The sequence below is a fragment of the Fusarium solani genome (assembly GCF_023522795.1).
Source record: "Fusarium solani strain SB1 chromosome Unknown bctg00000001, whole genome shotgun sequence".
Taxonomy (NCBI): Eukaryota; Fungi; Ascomycota; class Sordariomycetes; order Hypocreales; family Nectriaceae; genus Fusarium; species Fusarium solani.
In genome coordinates, this window is record NW_027072156.1 from 3,958,687 (window position 1) to 3,975,272 (window position 16,586).

The 16,586-nt window shown below is 54.6% G+C and overlaps 5 protein-coding genes across 5 annotated transcripts; 3 read left to right on the plus strand and 2 right to left on the minus strand.

Moving 5' to 3' along the window:
• Nucleotides 1-2,367: 2,367 nt before the first annotated feature.
• On the plus strand, nt 2,368-5,029 carry MRS44_003334 (uncharacterized protein; the record flags this gene model as incomplete). The annotated part of the gene is made up of 4 exons (XM_046275361.2): nt 2,368-2,461; nt 2,562-3,979; nt 4,029-4,584; nt 4,632-5,029. The coding sequence occupies 4 exons, from the start codon at nt 2,368-2,370 to the stop codon at nt 5,027-5,029; spliced, it is 2,466 nt and encodes an 821-aa protein (XP_046137448.2).
• A 786-nt stretch (nt 5,030-5,815) lies between these two features.
• On the plus strand, nt 5,816-7,080 carry MRS44_003335 (uncharacterized protein; the record flags this gene model as incomplete). The annotated part of the gene is made up of 3 exons (XM_046273545.2): nt 5,816-6,457; nt 6,513-6,743; nt 6,802-7,080. 3 exons carry the CDS (start codon nt 5,816-5,818, stop codon nt 7,078-7,080), a joined length of 1,152 nt encoding a protein of 383 aa, XP_046137449.1.
• Nucleotides 7,081-7,557: 477 nt separating this feature from the next.
• On the plus strand, nt 7,558-8,410 carry MRS44_003336 (uncharacterized protein; the record flags this gene model as incomplete). The annotated part of the gene is made up of 3 exons (XM_046268422.2): nt 7,558-7,854; nt 7,915-8,036; nt 8,092-8,410. The coding sequence occupies 3 exons, from the start codon at nt 7,558-7,560 to the stop codon at nt 8,408-8,410; spliced, it is 738 nt and encodes a 245-aa protein (XP_046137450.1).
• A 737-nt stretch (nt 8,411-9,147) lies between these two features.
• On the minus strand, nt 9,148-10,457 carry MRS44_003337 (uncharacterized protein; the record flags this gene model as incomplete). Its single annotated transcript, XM_046278276.2, has 2 exons — nt 9,148-9,832; nt 9,898-10,457. 2 exons carry the CDS (start codon nt 10,455-10,457, stop codon nt 9,148-9,150), a joined length of 1,245 nt encoding a protein of 414 aa, XP_046137451.2.
• Nucleotides 10,458-14,743: 4,286 nt separating this feature from the next.
• Nucleotides 14,744-16,541, minus strand: MRS44_003338 (uncharacterized protein; the record flags this gene model as incomplete). The annotated part of the gene is made up of 4 exons (XM_046282975.2): nt 14,744-15,031; nt 15,087-16,127; nt 16,189-16,263; nt 16,317-16,541. The coding sequence occupies 4 exons, from the start codon at nt 16,539-16,541 to the stop codon at nt 14,744-14,746; spliced, it is 1,629 nt and encodes a 542-aa protein (XP_046137452.2).
• Nucleotides 16,542-16,586: the final 45 nt, after the last annotated feature.

Sequence of the window (16,586 nt, forward strand, 5' to 3'; positions counted from 1 at the left end):
CCTCCCTGCTCGAGATTAACCCTTGTCGACAGGTCCTCGAGGAGCCCCCCTCTTCTTCCCCCATTTCCAACCTTGGAGCTCGACCTTAAACCACACAGACGTCGGCGCGCTATCGAGCTTGTCTCGCCCGTCATTCCCCATCATTCCTGCGCAGACAGGACCGCACACGAGGTTTCTCCCTTAGACGGAGGGCCAAACGTTTCGCGGGCCCTTCTCTTGCTCTCCTTGTCGCGCCCCGTGCATTCCGACCCTGGTGTGCGACCTTGAGGCTTGCCCTTGTTTCGCTGGCCCGCGGCCGACTACATGTAAAACTGCCCCTACGCCCCCAAAGCTGTCGTTTGCCGCTCTCACCCTCACATTGCTTGCTTGCTCTTCCTCTCCCTCCTCTCCAAGTTCTTCCCTCGTCGAAGCTTGGTTTGTTGTGTCTGTCGACTCGTTAATTTACTTGATCCGTCCTCTCTGTTAATTACTTTACTGCCTCTAATAATCTCGCCCGCTTCTCTGCCCATTTTCACTTTCTTCTCCCGCCCCATACTTACTCGATAAACTCTTTGTTTAGAACATTTCCACACATCCGATCGAAGCCACCGTTGATATCTGACCGAAACCTTTACTGTCTAATAGACGTCCGTCCAAACCACCAATCTTCCTTTGTACATCTGGCTTCAAGTATAGTCAACCTTTTCTGCACCTACCTTGCCTCGGAGGAGAAGAAAAAATTCTACTCTGCACATGTCGCTACATCCCTCGGCTTCATTTGTCAACTGAATAATTCCCCAACAAGACCTTGTCGGCTCTCCACCCATCGTCGGCACATGCTCGCTCCGGGACTGTCAAGGATCCTGTTGCATTCCTAAACATACAACAACACACAAAACGCACGCGACATTACACACGCCCACATATACGGCACGCGGCAGAAAGGACTGCGCAGACCGTTTTACTTTGCCTCTGGATCTTGGTTTCCAGGGTATTTCCGTTCACCTTGCTTGTATACACATCCAGCTCCTCTCGTCCCAACAGCCGCACCGCCTCCCGGAAAACCGAATTGGGGTACATCCTGGAAGAAGTCTCATACAGTCTTGGGTCCCGCCGCAAAAAAGCTTCACCACAAATACCTTAATCTTTATTGTAAGTCACGACACAGGCACCAAAGCTAATTTCCTGCCACATTTCCTTCCCGCCTTTAACCCACGAAAGGCAAGAATTGGCCCTTCTTCGCTGGGGAAAGCCTGCTTCCATCTATGCCCGGATTTTGAATATAAAATCCCCCCTGTCCCTCTCCCTCAGCCTTACCCACTCCTGACCCCCCATCTTTTTTTCGCCTCCACATTATTTGTACTTTGCTCCGACCAGATACTGGATTGTGCTGACTGAGCTCTAGCTTGGTCGTCCGAGATCAAGCACCTACCTACCCTCACTTTTTCGATAACAACTGCCGTCTTGTTCAACTACGGCATTTCTTCTTGACACACAAGACCCGGTCGTCACCATACAACATCCATACCTTGATCCAACGTCCGTCTCATCGGCTCGGACGCGGCATCTAATACAGGTATCCGTATCTAATACGTTGGGCCCTGAATCGTCCCTCCATCGGTCGGACACACAGCACTCGCTCGAACCTTGCAGCGTGGCCCTTGAAAGCCAAGGCACCCCCAGTACCATCTGCCGCTCCATCCACCTCGCTACACCCTCGCCTCCCTTGCGCTAAGACGCCAGACACCGGACCCCAGCACCCACTCGACTCCTGTCCCCTCGGAGTGCAACCCCAAACACACCTACAGCGAGGTCCGACACCGCACTGAGTGCAGTACGAGAATCTGTACCCAACCCTGAGTTGCTTCTTGATCAACGAGACAATTCAATTCGCCTCACTCGTCCTACTTTCATCATTGTTGATATGGACCAAAGTATGGCTAGCTCTTTTCAGGTGCGTCTTTGCTCTTCTTTACCCGAAACTTCATTTATGCACATGACATTCCTCGTCCTCTCCACCCTCATGTCCCATTCCTCGTCCTGCCCGTGCCCGTGCCCTGCCGTCAGCGCCTTGGCTCAAAGCCCTGGGCCAGGGAGTGCGACGTCAGAGGTGCTCGTGTGTCTCAACCAGATGCGACAGGCTAGCGCACGTCCGGATTCGCTACCACGTCGAGTCTGCGACCAAAAAAACGACGGCCGACGCTGTCCCCCATAATATTGGATGCACACCAAAACTCAAACCTTGAAAAGCACACATCATCATCATATCCCATCACGACGAATTCTTTGTTTTGTCCGGGGAATTGCTCTAGGAACCGCATACTGACACTGTCTCTTCGTCTTTGATAGTCCAGGAGACGCCTCGGTGGCTCTACCAATCTCGGCACCATGCCTGCCCAGACCAACGACAGGCAGCCGACGCAATCCATCTCCGTGCCCTACACGGCCGACGGCTCGGCCAGCAGCATTTGGGCTTATAATGGTAGGTGTCTCCCCGTGGCCGCGATATATCTGTCGTCGCTGGTCTTCTACACTCTATCTGCCCCGCTCCAGATCCCACGTGTACTGACTCCCAGCTCTAGCTGTCGATGATACCCCTGCTGGCTCCAATGCTGGAGCGCGGAACGCGAACACTCGAACCCGACCCGCGAACGCTGCAACCCGACATGCAAACTCTGGGGCCCGGAACATGAGCTCTGATGACTGGCGGTCAGGGTCTGGCTGGATGATGGGAATGCCACGATCGACGGGCTCGCCGCGCGACGAAGGAGGCATCGGCAATGGCATCAACAACAGCACCAACGTGTTCGATGGCTATGATGACACATCGATCCAAGAGACCACCACCATGTCATACAGAAGGCGCAGTCCGCAGGAAAACTCCTACATGGACTCGATCACCAGCTTTGGCATAGCACGGGATTCCAGTGGCCCTCAACGACAGGCTCAATCACCTGCCAATCTGTTCAGCCATACCCATACCCAAGGACACACTCCGAGCAACTCGATTCAGTCTCAGCGGCCAATGCCAACGCATTCCTCCTCATTCCAGCACCAGTCAACCAACAGCCGCGCCTTCAACTCTAACAGGCAGCAAATGAGTGAAGACCTCTCTTTAGAGTTCACTCGCCGGTTGACGATGGACGACAATTCAGTCTCCTCCATGACCAACGCAGGTCGGTCAACCTTCAACCCAGCCTCGCAGCCCTTTGAAGTGAGGTCCAGCTCTCAGTTGAGCAACGGCATCGACTTGTCCCAAGACCAGTTGGTCACACATCTGAACTCGCAGCTCCATGGTATGAACAGATCATCCATTGATCGCATCCCCACCGCACAGAACCCTCGCCCAGAGCAAGCGAGAAGTTCCGGGCCCTACGTGAATACGGACGTGTTGAGCGTTTTGTATGGTATTCCAAGATCGGGCTTTTCTGGCGATCACGACCGGGTGCCCGGGGCGCTGCCTGGGACCCAGTATCCATCCACGGCCTCCTACAACCAGAGCGCCATGCCGTTGTTCTACTCGCCGTACTACGATCCACTCAGCCAAAGTGTCCGTCCCACCATGGTCACTGGCTATAACCTACCGAATCTGCCTCCCGGATACCCTGGAACTGTCCCCATACAGCCATATCAAACTACCGACCCCGGTAGGGAACGTCGCAGCACCGTTCTCAACGACTTCCGCAATCGCCAGAGGAACAGGCAACAGTTCACTCTCAGTCAGATTTATGGCCATATCGTCGAGTTCAGCGGAGACCAGCAAGGCTCCAGGTTCGTGCAGTCGCAGATCGACAGCGCCAACAGTGACGAGAAAGACCGAATCTTCCGAGAGATCGAGCCAAATGCAGTTCAGCTCATGAAAGATTTGTTTGGCAACTATGTTATTCAGAAGTTCTTTGATCATGGCAGCCAGGTGCAGAAGAGCATCCTTGCCGACAAGATGAAGGGCAGAATGGTGGATATGTCGATGCAGATGTACTCCTGCCGGGTGGTTCAAAAGGTATGTGTAAATTTGATTTCTCCAATGGACAATCGGCTAACATTAGTAGGCAATGGACCATATCCTTGTCAACCAGCAAGCGGAACTTGTCCAGGAGCTGCAGCCCAGGATTGTCGATGTGATCAAGGACGAACACGGGAACCACGTTGTCCAGAAGATCATTCAGCTGGTACCCAGGGAACACATTGGCTTCATTATGGATGCTTTCAAGGGTCGTGTGAGAGAATTTGCCACTCACAACTATGGATGCCGCGTCATCCAGAGAATTCTCGAGCATGGCTCGGAGGAAGACAAGGCCATGTTTCTGGAAGAGTTGCACAGCTCATGGAGGTTTCTGTTCAACGACCAGTATGGCAATTATGTGGCCCAACACATCCTCGAGAAGGGTGACCCCCAGGACCGGGATCGGATTTTTACCATGGTCATGTCCCAACTCTTGACTCTGTCGAGACAGAAGCAAGCATCAAATGTGGTTGAGCGCTGCATCAAGAACTGTACTCCTCAGCAGCGATCCGAGATCCAGAAGGTGATCACCACTGTGGGTGAGGACGGATCAATGCCACTGCAGCACATGATGTCTGATCAATTTGGAAATTACGTGATTCGTAAGTTCACACATCCAAAAATGTCACTGTATGCTAACCATGCGCAGAGAAACTCTTGAAGCGTGCCGAACCTGCAGAGAAGGAAGCGCTCAAGGACAAAATCCGACCTCTGCTCGATGAACTGAAGAAGAGTGCCACGACAAGACAGGTCGAGGCTATCTCTAAGCACCTTGAAGACGAGAGCGAAAGCGAAACAGCCACGACTCCTGCTACCACGCCGGCGTCGACCCCGAGCGCAACGCCTGCCTTGAACACAGCAAGCGCTCTTCACGTCGACGTCAACTCGTCGACACCAACGCCCGTCTTGACAAATGAGTCCAACAGCCCACAAAGCAGTGGTCCGCCCAGCACCAATGCCAGTGCTTTTGGTGGCATTGGCGGTGACGACACGGACAAGTTGGGAAACGAGGCAAGGACGGTCCAAGTGCGGGACAATGAAGCCTAGGTGGTGCTTGAAATGGAAGTGACAGGGAGTATCAATTTGGTGGGTGATGAAGAATAAAGCATAGATGGCGTTCAAGATGCTGGAGACATATAGTTATGAGATGGGTAGGTTGGGAATGGAAGCAAGAAACGACATTGCGGGTGTATCATCACATTGGGGAATAGATGGGATGGCTGGGCTCTGGGAATGCAATGAAATGGATGCCGGCCGGAAAGCGATATTAGGAGGGCCGCAGAACATGAGGTATACAGGGCCTTACACCAGCGACAAAATTATCAGCTGTATTCTAGGTACAAGAACCGGTCAAGGATAGTATATGAGGATTATCCAAAGCGGTAATAAGAGACTCACTCGTTCTTGGGGTCTGTAACCTTTGAGATTCCCGTCGTTGTTGTTGTTGTTGTTGTTGATATCTGACAGTGTGGCAATGAAGAAAAGGAGTGGGTACGTACCTCAACCCCTGCGGTTAACATCGGCAGTCCTGCCCCAGAGTAATGGAACCTTCCCCTACCTAACGTTCAAGTGGTTAAGATGACGCCACGTGCAGGAGCCAAGTCACTTAAGCAGGTACGGTAGTTGCCGATTCCGCTCCGAAACCTCCCAACGTCGGGTCCCTTTTGCTACGTAGAAGGAACACTTGCATCCTCCCTCATATGGCGTCTCGCATCTTCAACCTCCTCCTCGCACCGACGGCCCCGAATCGAATTCTGCCCCTATGAGTGCATCACCTCGAGCCCGGTAGTCCACACTAGCCCCCGACCTACCTGCGGGGTCTCCCTGCCCGCAATGACAGCCACTGCCCGGTTGAGGTCTCTGAGCCCGCACGTGCTGCGAGCTATCGGCACAGCTCCTCGCGCCGCGGCGTTTACACGGCATAGAGGAACCTTTGCGCGGAGGCGAGGGAAGGCTGTCGAACCTCAGCCAATTGGCAGCGAGAAGGTCCGGTCGCTCAATGCCTCGTCTGGTGTTATCGGCGGTGCGGCCAGCCGGCCTGTGGTAAACCAGAGCGCTGCCGAGCAACAACCAACCCAACCTACCCCGACCGAAGAGACTCCCTCGGAACCCAATACGTCTAGTCAGAACTTCTCGACCCAGCCCGGCGAGGCGACGAGTAGCAAACCTCAGCCGAAAGAGAATGAAACACCCCAGGAGGAGCGGGCCAGGCTGGCTCGAGAGGAGGCCAAGCAGAGCGGCCCCCTGGAGGCTGTTCTGCACATGCAACCCCCCGAGACTATGAGGTCTGGCCCTGCCATGTGTCCGCCGCCATATATCCATCACTTTGACAGCTACTCGCTGGTCAAGCAGCTGCAGGAAGGGGGATACTCTCAGGAACAGGCGACAACAGCCATGAAGGCAATTAGAGCGCTGCTCGCACAAAATCTTGATATTGCGCAGTCGACTCTGGTTAGCAAGAGTGATGTGGAAAACGTGAGCTCTAATTGCACTGGGAGAAGTGATTCAGGGGGCTGACTGTTTTGACCAGGAAACATACCTCTTTACGGCAGCCTGCTCAGAGCTTAGCACGGAGATCAGGAATAACCGAAGGCTCGAAGAGGAGCAGCTACGCCAACAACGAACGCATCTGCAACATGAGGTGGACATCTTGACTCAGTCCCTTAACCAGGAGGTCTTGACACTGAATGACAATGTGCGAGGGTTGTTCAATGACCGCAAGATGGCAGTGAGCGAAGAGCAGAAGGTGGTGCAGAGCGCAGTAAGTTTTCTCAGCTGGATACGGGGTATGGGAATGTGGTTAGCTGACAGCATTCCAGGTCCAGCAAATCAACTACAAGATCAGCATCGTACTTAGTAGCGATGCCAAGTCAGAGATTGAGGCAGTACGCTGGATTCTGATCCGTCGATCAGTCCTGGGCATCCTCTTCATGGCTGTTCTCACGCTGGGCACACTCCGATATGCCACCTATGTCAGCCATGAGCGACAAAGGGAGGTAGAGAGGAAGAAGAAAGAGGAGGAAGAAAGACGAAGGAATGGCGGCAAACAAGACCGCACGTCAGATGCCGACGCGGCTGTGATCCTGGCTGCCAACTGAGAGTCTCAGACGACGACTACAACTACAACAGACGAACGACAATATTTCCTTGGGATTTATAACCGATACCCCTATAGACTTTTGAACTGGGAGGAGTAACCACACACTGGGAGAGGGTGGGATTGGGACCCTAGATGCTATGAGCCATGACGAAGGATTGGAGAGACACTCCACACATAACATACAGACACAGAATAGAAAACTACACTCGGCTTTGACAAGCCTATTTCCTACACGTATACATAGATTTCGAATACATAGACCGCACCCTGCGACAATATCAGGACAGGGAGAGCCTCCTTCTCAAACGGCTTTCAAGCCACAACTGACCCCTCATGCACCGCCACCAATTGGAAAAACCCATCAACACGTGCGATAACCCCACGCGTCGCATCTTATCGCCCCGTCGCGTCTCCCGCCGCCGCCATACTACAACACCAAAAACCAAGCATCACCATCTTACACCCACACCACCCAATGGCACCTGATCCGCAACCAGACAACAACCCCCCGGCCGCCGAACCGGCGCAGGAGAACGAGCCCACCGAGGAACAGCCGGCCTCTCCTCCGCTGCCCCAGCGCCACACCGCCGTGACGCCCGGCCCTCGCGCCGCGCGACTGCAAGAGCTCTACTCGCGCTCCCTCCGCAAGACGCTCGGCAAGATTGGATGGGAAAACGTTGCGGGATGCTATCCTACCGTCGCGAAAAGGGCAGAGGGCGTGCTGAGGCAGGTGCAGGGTCAGATGGTTGAGAAGCTGGGGGAGAAGTGCGAGGTACGCTTGTTCCTCTCTGTCTGTGGAAAGCATTGACTTGTCGCTGACACCGGGGACTAGAAAGAATTCGAGAGTATACTTGTTACGAGGCAGGTTGTGCCAAAGCTGAATGACCTGGAGAGTCTCGTAAGCGACGCCTCCCGCCGCCGCGCCGAATCAACATCAGAAACCCAACCAACACCGTACGTCCCTCCAACCCTACTCGAGCACCTCCTCCACTAACATGTTATACTCAAGACCTCACCTCCTCCCCCCATCCGCCATACTCGCCGCCCACATGACGCCTTCCCTCACGGCGCACCAGTCGCAGCTCAACGCGCGCCTCCAGACGACGCAGTCGCAAAACGCCCTGCTGCACGATGAGGTCCGCCGGCAGCGCGACGAGATCCGCTCGCTGCTCGAGGCCCTCGAGGCTGTCGTCGCCGACGTGCAAGGTGCAAATGACGCCCTGCGGCCGCTCGTCGATGAGGTGGCCGCCGAGACGAGGGAGGGTATTGCGGCTGTTGAGGCGGCGAGTGGTGGTGGCCGAGCACCACCGACGACGACAACAACGTAGTAGATGGAGAGAAAGGGGCACTGTGGAGCAATTGGAACGTTACAAGGCTGCTGCGACATGGCCGGCCGTAACGGTGGAATGGGATAATCGAGGGGTCCCTGGGAGGCGACACATTCATATGATACCATACTTTTCATCTTGTATACCGGCGTTTACTTACGAATCAATGTCTACAAACGAGCAGTCATTTCATGACGAGGAGCTATATCCTGATATTTGTCCTCTCATAGGTACCTATGTACAAGCAACTCAACAGTCAATGGTGACTGCATGCTAGCGAAAGTCGTGTATATACAAAAATCATGTACAATATCCATGGGCAAGTATCATCCCCCCCATGCCATGCACCGCGAAAAGAGCTTTAACCAAAATGACAAAACAGCTGAAACTCCGGCCCATGATCATAAGTCTTTGCCACCGTTGGCTTATGCAACCCCTGAATGCGCCGGATATGCAAAGTATGTACAATCATCAAAGAAATGAGATGGTGAGCGCCGTGCCCTGTAAGTCTTTAATCCCGTGTCGTGTGAGTTCATCGTCGGCTCTAAAATGTAGATGAGGTATTGTCGGGAGGTCGGTTGCTATGCTGTGCGATATTGGGATGTGACTGATCCCTTTGAGGTAATGTGTTGGTTTGTCTTGTGGTGGATGTAGTCGAGTATATCGAGATCTGAGAATCCGAGGGTCCAAGTCTTGAGAATAGGGAATGTTCGTATGCGTGTTCATGATCGGCCGGTCTATATCCTCCTGTTTTCGGTATGAACAGTTTGCCAAGCTCCAAAATAGTCGATCTCTCCGTACGCTGGTGGCAGAACCCTGACCATGCGGCCTGTCGTCCAATCAACGTACCACTTCTTCCCCTTGCTGATGATGTATGGAGATTTGCGGGGGCTCCTGAACAAGAGGTTGCTGTAGCATAGCTTGGCGTACAGCATGTCGTGGGCACTTGACCACCGATGTTCCGGGATCCATTTGCCATCGACAGGGTCGATACCTAGGTTGTTGTATGACGTCGTGCTGAGACGGCGGATCGGGTCTATTCGCGGAGGAGGCTCTGCTATTTCTTCCTCATCCCCATCAACCTCGAGCTCCGGCTCTACTCTGGTCTGAGAGTCTGGCGCCACAACCGTACGTGTCGACAACCGTTCCACATCTGGATTCTCCGAGACCTCTTCAGGAGGTTCTTCGATTCCCAACTCCGAAAGGTCAATGGCAGTGGCGGTTGGGGCCTGTCCATGAAACCAGCGAATCCGTTGAATCCGGGGGATGGACATATCACGGGGAAAGTCTCGGTCCTCTAGAGGGAGAGCGATGTCGATGGCAGCAAACAGTCCTTCGAGCCACTTGATAAAGGTACTCAGTTCAACGCAGCACAGAAGAAATTGGTCCGTCTCTGCGCGGACACGGATGGTGTATCGTCGCCTGAACCATGTTAGTATACGAACATGAATTGTACCACCACCTGGTCATGGGACAGAATAGCTTACTTCTTATAGTCGGCGGCGATACCAACATCCGCGTAGAGTAGGCTGTACGTTTTTTCAAGCTTGCCCTTTTTCATCCATGGAGGGTTGTCCGGGTCGATTGATGGTCCGTCATCACGAGTCCTTCCCCATCCCCAAGCCTTCTTCGCCCCATAAATGCTGAGTGCGGTCCCGTTGAGTGTCACATAGACGGGATGCCATTGACGATCCTCGGCCCTCTTTATTGTATTCTCGATCTCGTGTTTCTTGTCAAAGACGCCCTCGAGGGATATGTAACTCTTGTAGTCGGGTAGTGGTTCCTTTTGCTTTGCTGTATCTGGGCGAATTTGACTCTGGCCGCCCCCACCGCTCGCGAGGCGTTTCCCCTTTGCTGAACGATCTGTAGTTGACGTTGTTGTAGGCTCTTGCTGGTACGGGGGCGGCTGCGAGGGTCGGCGCGGGCTTGTCATGATACGCTGGTAGTAGAAATCCTCTTCCATCGAGACACGCCGCCGGAGAGGCGGCGACGCAGGAGCGATCGTGGATGATCCATCGTCGTCGAGCGACACCCTACGGGGTTCCATGGGGCAGGCCAGGCTTATATATGAGGCTCGAGAGGGTCTCGCGACCGGCCGACACGGAGCGGGAACGACGGATGAGAAGTCTGGGGCGTGAGCTCAACCAACATTGGCCGCAGGAGTCTCCGTAGAGGGCGGCAGACTGAGAAGGTTGATCATTCCGACCCGCTCTGGAGATTTGTGGAGAGAGATGTTGAAGGAGAAAAGCGAGCGAGCCAACAGAAGAAGGCAGACGACACGAGGACAGTCAGCGTGGACCCGAGGAAACGAGCATCCGTCATGGAAGACGTCCCGGGGCCGAGGGCGCAGGGGGTTGAGAATGTTTGAGGATCGTTGGATCGAATGGGGGCGTGAGCAGAGTAGAGTAGGGCAGCAACAACGGTGTGCTTCTGAATTCGGGCCTGTCGGTGCCGGCGCCAGGGCGAGTCTCCGTTTGGCTTCGACGGGGGATGGAAGAGGAATGGAAGCGCGGCGGCTCTTTTGTTCGGGGGGGCTAGGATCGAAGGTCAGGGCAACGGCCAGCACAAGGCGACGTCAGCCGTTTCCAAAAGGGCCCACGCAGCGCAGCGCAGAGCCCGGGAGGGAGTGGAGAGGGAGGAATCACCGTCAGGAGAGGTGAGAGGATGGAGAAAGGACGGGACTGGGGGGTCCCTCGCAGAATGGAAAGCGACGTTGAGGGTGTGGATGTGGACCAAAGCACCGGCGCAGGGTGGCGAGATGAGGCTGCCGCAGCGCGCTCGACTTCGAGATTCGCCTAAAAACGACGTTCGAGTTAGTCACATTGGGGGATCTGATGCGACGGGGCCGTGATTGGGTTTCGGAACCTGGGATGGGATTGTGATGCGATCCGCAACCTACGCACCTTGAAGGGTCGAGGCGCAACCGCAAGCGCGCAGGAAGGGTACGGCACTGGACGGTACGGGCAGGTAGTCTAGGGTTTCGCCGATAGGGAATGACGAGCTTGCTTTGCGCCGCACTTCCGCGCTGGATGTCGATCCCCGAATACAATACAGCCCTAGGGGTTTGAGGCAGCGGATCTCTATGGTGCGCAAGGCTGAGGGGGGGTAGATGAAGAGGAGAAGTGGTGATGGGGCGTAATACGACTCGATCGAGGAGCATTGATCCTGAACCCGAGCCAAGAAGGCAAGCACAACACATGGCTCATGGCATGCGGATGGCTTGACCTGGCAGGTCCCAAGCCAAGTCGCAGGTTCAAAACTGGAAAGGGCTCTTTTGGGAACCCCCGGCCACCTTCCCGCCAAAAGGTCCCGCGACTGCGGGCCCACAGAACCGCACGCACGCACGCCGCGCACAGGGAAGCCACGGCCCACGGCCCCACCGGACGTCCCTCAGACAGAGCCGCTAGTCCCGGATGGGTAGGTACCACGGAAAACGGCACGGTTGAGAAACACCACCAAAAAAAAGGTCCCTGAGGGCATCTTCATGACTGGATTGCTTACTCTACCACAATTAACATGCGGGTGCAGTACCCTCCAGCTGCGGCACTTGATCCCTCTGTGCAACATGTGGCTTATTATCCCATCTCAATAGCACCAGCCCTTTCCCAGCTGGCGCAGATATTCAAAGCCGCCGGCTCGGACGTACATACGCCACATCTAACATCTCGGCCGGGTCTCGACCGTATTGTCCGGGGTCGCCTCGGGCCTCGTGCGTGTGTCGTCGACCTGCAAGTCATCCGTTTTAATCGAGCAAAAACAGGGTCTATCCAAGCCAAGCCGAGATCTTCTTTTTCTGAAATCCTATGGCTCTGCATAACTCACTTGTTATGCCTTCCTCTCGGAGCCTATTACTCATTCCGAAACGCCGTCTCATTACACACTGCTACAGTGCTATGCGCAAAGGCCAACACAGCAGGAAAAAAAAGTGCCCTCTGCTGTTCTTTCACAGCCAACCAACAGCTGTTCGCAAAAGTACTTTGTCCCGACGCCCTTCATTCGTCAAAGTCCCCGAACAAGCGACAAGCGACCCAAACTCCTGGGTACGAGTACGTACCTCGACCAAGCGTCGTGTGTCCTCAGGTCGGTGTCTCCCACCCAGAGGAACTTTTGGCGCTGCCCTTGGCACCTTTGAAAGCGGCCCCTCTCCGCGTCTGGGGTCACCTATGGATTCTCTTCCTTCTCCTCGGCCTCTTCTGTTTTCAATGTAGTAGGCCCCACACCGATATTTGTGTCCTGTTACTATTATTTGGTTTGTAAGAATTGATTCTTAGTTATGGTTTGCATTTTGTGTTTCATCTACGCTGCATACGAGCTTCATCTTCAAAGCCTCTATTGAACTCAGCTTAGCCACTCAAAAGTGCCTCATTTCCTGTCCTGACTTTTCTTTCTCGGGATCATCCAGGGAGCAATTATTACAGTACAACGAGTCCGAAGCCCCTGTCACGCCCCCCTCCTCAATTATCATCCATTATTAGTTACTATTATCCGTATAACCGTCCGTGATTGGAAAGCGGCCCGCGGGGCCAGCAGCATGTCCGTCCTGTCTCCGTTGAAACCATCCCGTCTCACTGTGTGCAACCAACACGCCAACAGGGCCGACTCTCGAAACGCGAGGTGCAGCGCCCGATGATCGAGATAATCAAACGCTATTGCATTGCAACTACAACACTACAATATTGTGCTCCATCAGTGTATGTAATGCACGCAGAATACTCCGCCGCCACGTCGGCACTTGGTAGGCTAGAGATCAGGGGACACATGACGATCGCCCACTTTCTCACTTATTCCCCCGAGAAATGTTTCCAGACGTGCCTGCAGAATTGGTGTTCTATGTCGATCCTTATCCCACTATAGAAACAACAAGCGAAATCAAGTATCGAAGAAATGCCATGGCCATCGTTGATCTCTGCCCTGCGCTCTTGCGGGGCTGAATCCCCGAAGTCTATCTCAGCGTAACTCGAAGAAGCTCTCCGACAAGCTCAATACTATGTACGCTCCCGCCTTGGCTACACCTCCATCCGCTATATCCAAGCCATGCTAGACTACCTACCTATTTCCCTCCCCTCCGATCGTCTTACACACCCGGATCTCTCGGCACGCAAGCCCCCTCCCTTTTTCCCCAGAGCCTCATCCTGACCCGAACCCTCGTCCGGTCTCACATGACCTCTTGTTCAATGCTTCTCCTTCCCCCCGCCTGCATTAAGAAGGTCGGAGTAAGAACCCTCTTCCCCCCGGAGGCCACGCCCCGGACTTTGCGCCCTACCCCCGGGAATAGACCCCGACCAGCCGCCGAGCGAGCGGCCGGCTAGCAAAAAGAGGACCATAATGCAATGGGACCATGCATCAATTACGAAATACGTCTCCTCCGCTGATCAAAAGTCCCTCCCGTATGTGAAATACCAACAAAAGGACCTGACTCACCTTGAGAGACGGACAACATCAGATGCGGCGAACCATTCCACCGGTTCTACCCACGAGCTTCGTTTGCCAAGTTCTTTGAACTGAAACTCGCATCCGCCTTTTGCCATCATGAACCGTCATCACCTTGTTGGCTTTTGCGTTGCATGTATCCATAGATGTTACGTTGCCTCATCCAACCCGCGACATCATGGTTGACTCTCTGTCTTGAACTTGGCTCTTCACCGACAGTCTGTGGTATCTGTCTCGTCTTCACCCTTTCTTCACACTGCCCCTTTTACAAACATGCTTCAGAAACCAAAGGAACTGATGGCTACTTGCACAGTAAAGTGTACAATATACGGTCTCCCTATAGACCCTCTCGTACATCCAGGCAAAGGCTCACCTCCGCCTCCAACCATTTCATTGTTCCCTAACCGTCCTCCCATCCATCGCTCCCCATGCTTGCTTCAACTCCCCGAGTCCCGCCTCTATCGCCCTCACGTTCGCTTTTGTGAGAATATACACGGTCATTAGAAAGTAATGATGCCAAACCAAAGCTCCCACCCGAGGACCTTTTCACCCCCCTTTTCGCTGAATCCCTGAGCCAATCGTCGGTTGCCGAGGATGAGATGCAGATGTAGCGCGCAAAGCAGCGAAACTGAAAAACGAACAATCATGACTCCAGGTTCCCAACTCCATCCTTCCTCCCAAAGGGAATGCCAAACTCCGCCTCCTCCCGTCCTTCCTTCCTGTCGGCATTTGCCAAGTGTGTGTTTGTGGTTCCCCCTGGCGTCTTTATATTTTTACGCCTTGTTGGCAGAGTGTCCCCAGGAGCATCAAAGCCCCTTTCATGGGCCACAGTGCCTATTATATAGGCAAAGTCAATAACCGGTAGCTGTGTACCAGCTTTGCTATGCCGCGTGATATGCCAGTTTAGGCATTCTGGGCCTGAGAACTGCCACGGCCTCGAGGGGCACCGCGACCTCGGTTCTGGCCGGAGAAGTTACCTCGAGAGCCCTGACCACCAGAGCGGCCACCGTCGACACCACCACGACCACGTCCAGAAATACCACCTCGGCCGCCATAGCTGCTACCGCCATAGGCGTTGGCCTTGGGACGACGAGGCTCAACAACAATGTTCTCTCCGTTGACAGTGTGAGGGTTGGCAGCGACCGCAGCCTGGTAGCCCTCAGCAGTCTTGTACTCGACAAAGGCACAGTTCTACTTATGGTTAGCACATAGAGTCCAATGGGTCAGGGGATATTGCCAAACATACCTTCTGGCGGTTAATGTCAAAGTAGGTCAGCTCGCCAAAGGCGGCCAGAGTGCCCCTAAGCTCGGCATCTTGAACCTTGTCGGTCACATACTTGACGTAACCCAGAGTGCCCTCCTTCTCGGTGGGAGGTCCAGAGATGGACTGAGGACGGTTCTGTCGCTTCGAGTCGGCACCAGCCGTCTGCCAGCCAGCAGCATCCTTGGCGGCAGGCTCAGCGGCAGGAGCAGGAGCAGCAGCAGCAGCGGGGGCAGCGGGAGCGGCAGCAGGCTGAGAAGTAGGAGCGGCGGCAGCAGGAGCAGGAGCTCGGCTCTGGGCAGGAACGGGAGGAGTAGGAGTCTTGGGGAGAGGAACAACGGGCCTGGGGAGAGCAGCGGCGGCACGGCTGGCCCAGGTCATAGGCTTTGGGGGCGCGGCAGGCTGAACAGGGGCGGGAGGAGCAGCGACAGGCTTGGAAACAGGCGTAGGGCTGGGGTCCTTGGGCTTCTCTGGCTCCTTGACATCTTCCTCAGCAATCTCCTCGGCGGCAGCATCAGCGTCGGCAGCGGGGATCTCGGGCTTGGCCTCAGGGGCCTCAGGGGCCTTAGCCTCCTCGACCGTAGACTCAGCGGCGCTTCCGTTCAGAGCGGCGCTGTCCTTAGATGTGGAAACCTCCTCCAGCTTCTGGTCCACGACCTCGGGGTCGAGCTGAGCAGTCTCCTCCTTAGTCTCCTCGACAGACTTGGGGGCTTCAGGCTCGACAGGAGCGGCAGCAGGCTCCTCCTCAGCAACCTCGGGCTCCTCAACAGGCTCTTCGGGGGCAGCGGCAGATTCGTCGTCAGTCTCGTCGTCAATGTATCGCAGGATATCGTTGAGGACAAAGTAACCAGAGGGCTGCTGAGCGAGAACAAAGGTCTGGACGAACTTCTTGGGCTCACCGGCCTTGTTGGAAGTCTCGCCAATAACCTGAATGACAATGTTTTCGAAGGAAGCCTGGGAGTCAACGTTGGATACTCGAACCTTGCAGTCTTGGAAGTCGAGGGCCTTGATGCGTTCTTGGATGGCCTGTTGTGACAGGATTAGCCATTGAATTGGCTAGGTACCTATATCTGATATTGAAACTCACCTGTCGACCGACGGAGACGTTGGCAACTTCAGCTTCAAGACCGTAGACGAATTGCGAGCGCTTGCCGTAGAAGAGCTACCAAGCTGGTCAGTGAAAATCCGAGCGCGCACAGGACTGAAAAGACATACGTGGAGTTTCTCAGGCGACTTGCTCAGGGTGGTGTAATATTGCTCGACAAAGTACCATCCAACCTCATCCTTGGACAGGTTGCTGTTGCCAGCGGGGGCGGAGACAGAGGCATCGGTAGTGGCAGCGGCAGCAGCAGGAGCGGCGGCAGCAGGGGGAGCTGTTTGATGTTGGTCGGCATATTCCTTGTACAGATTCTGATGGGTGAAATTACCGTTAGAGGCCATGATGGCTGTGTGATTCTGAAGTCGGAGGGTGACGGAGGTGAGGAG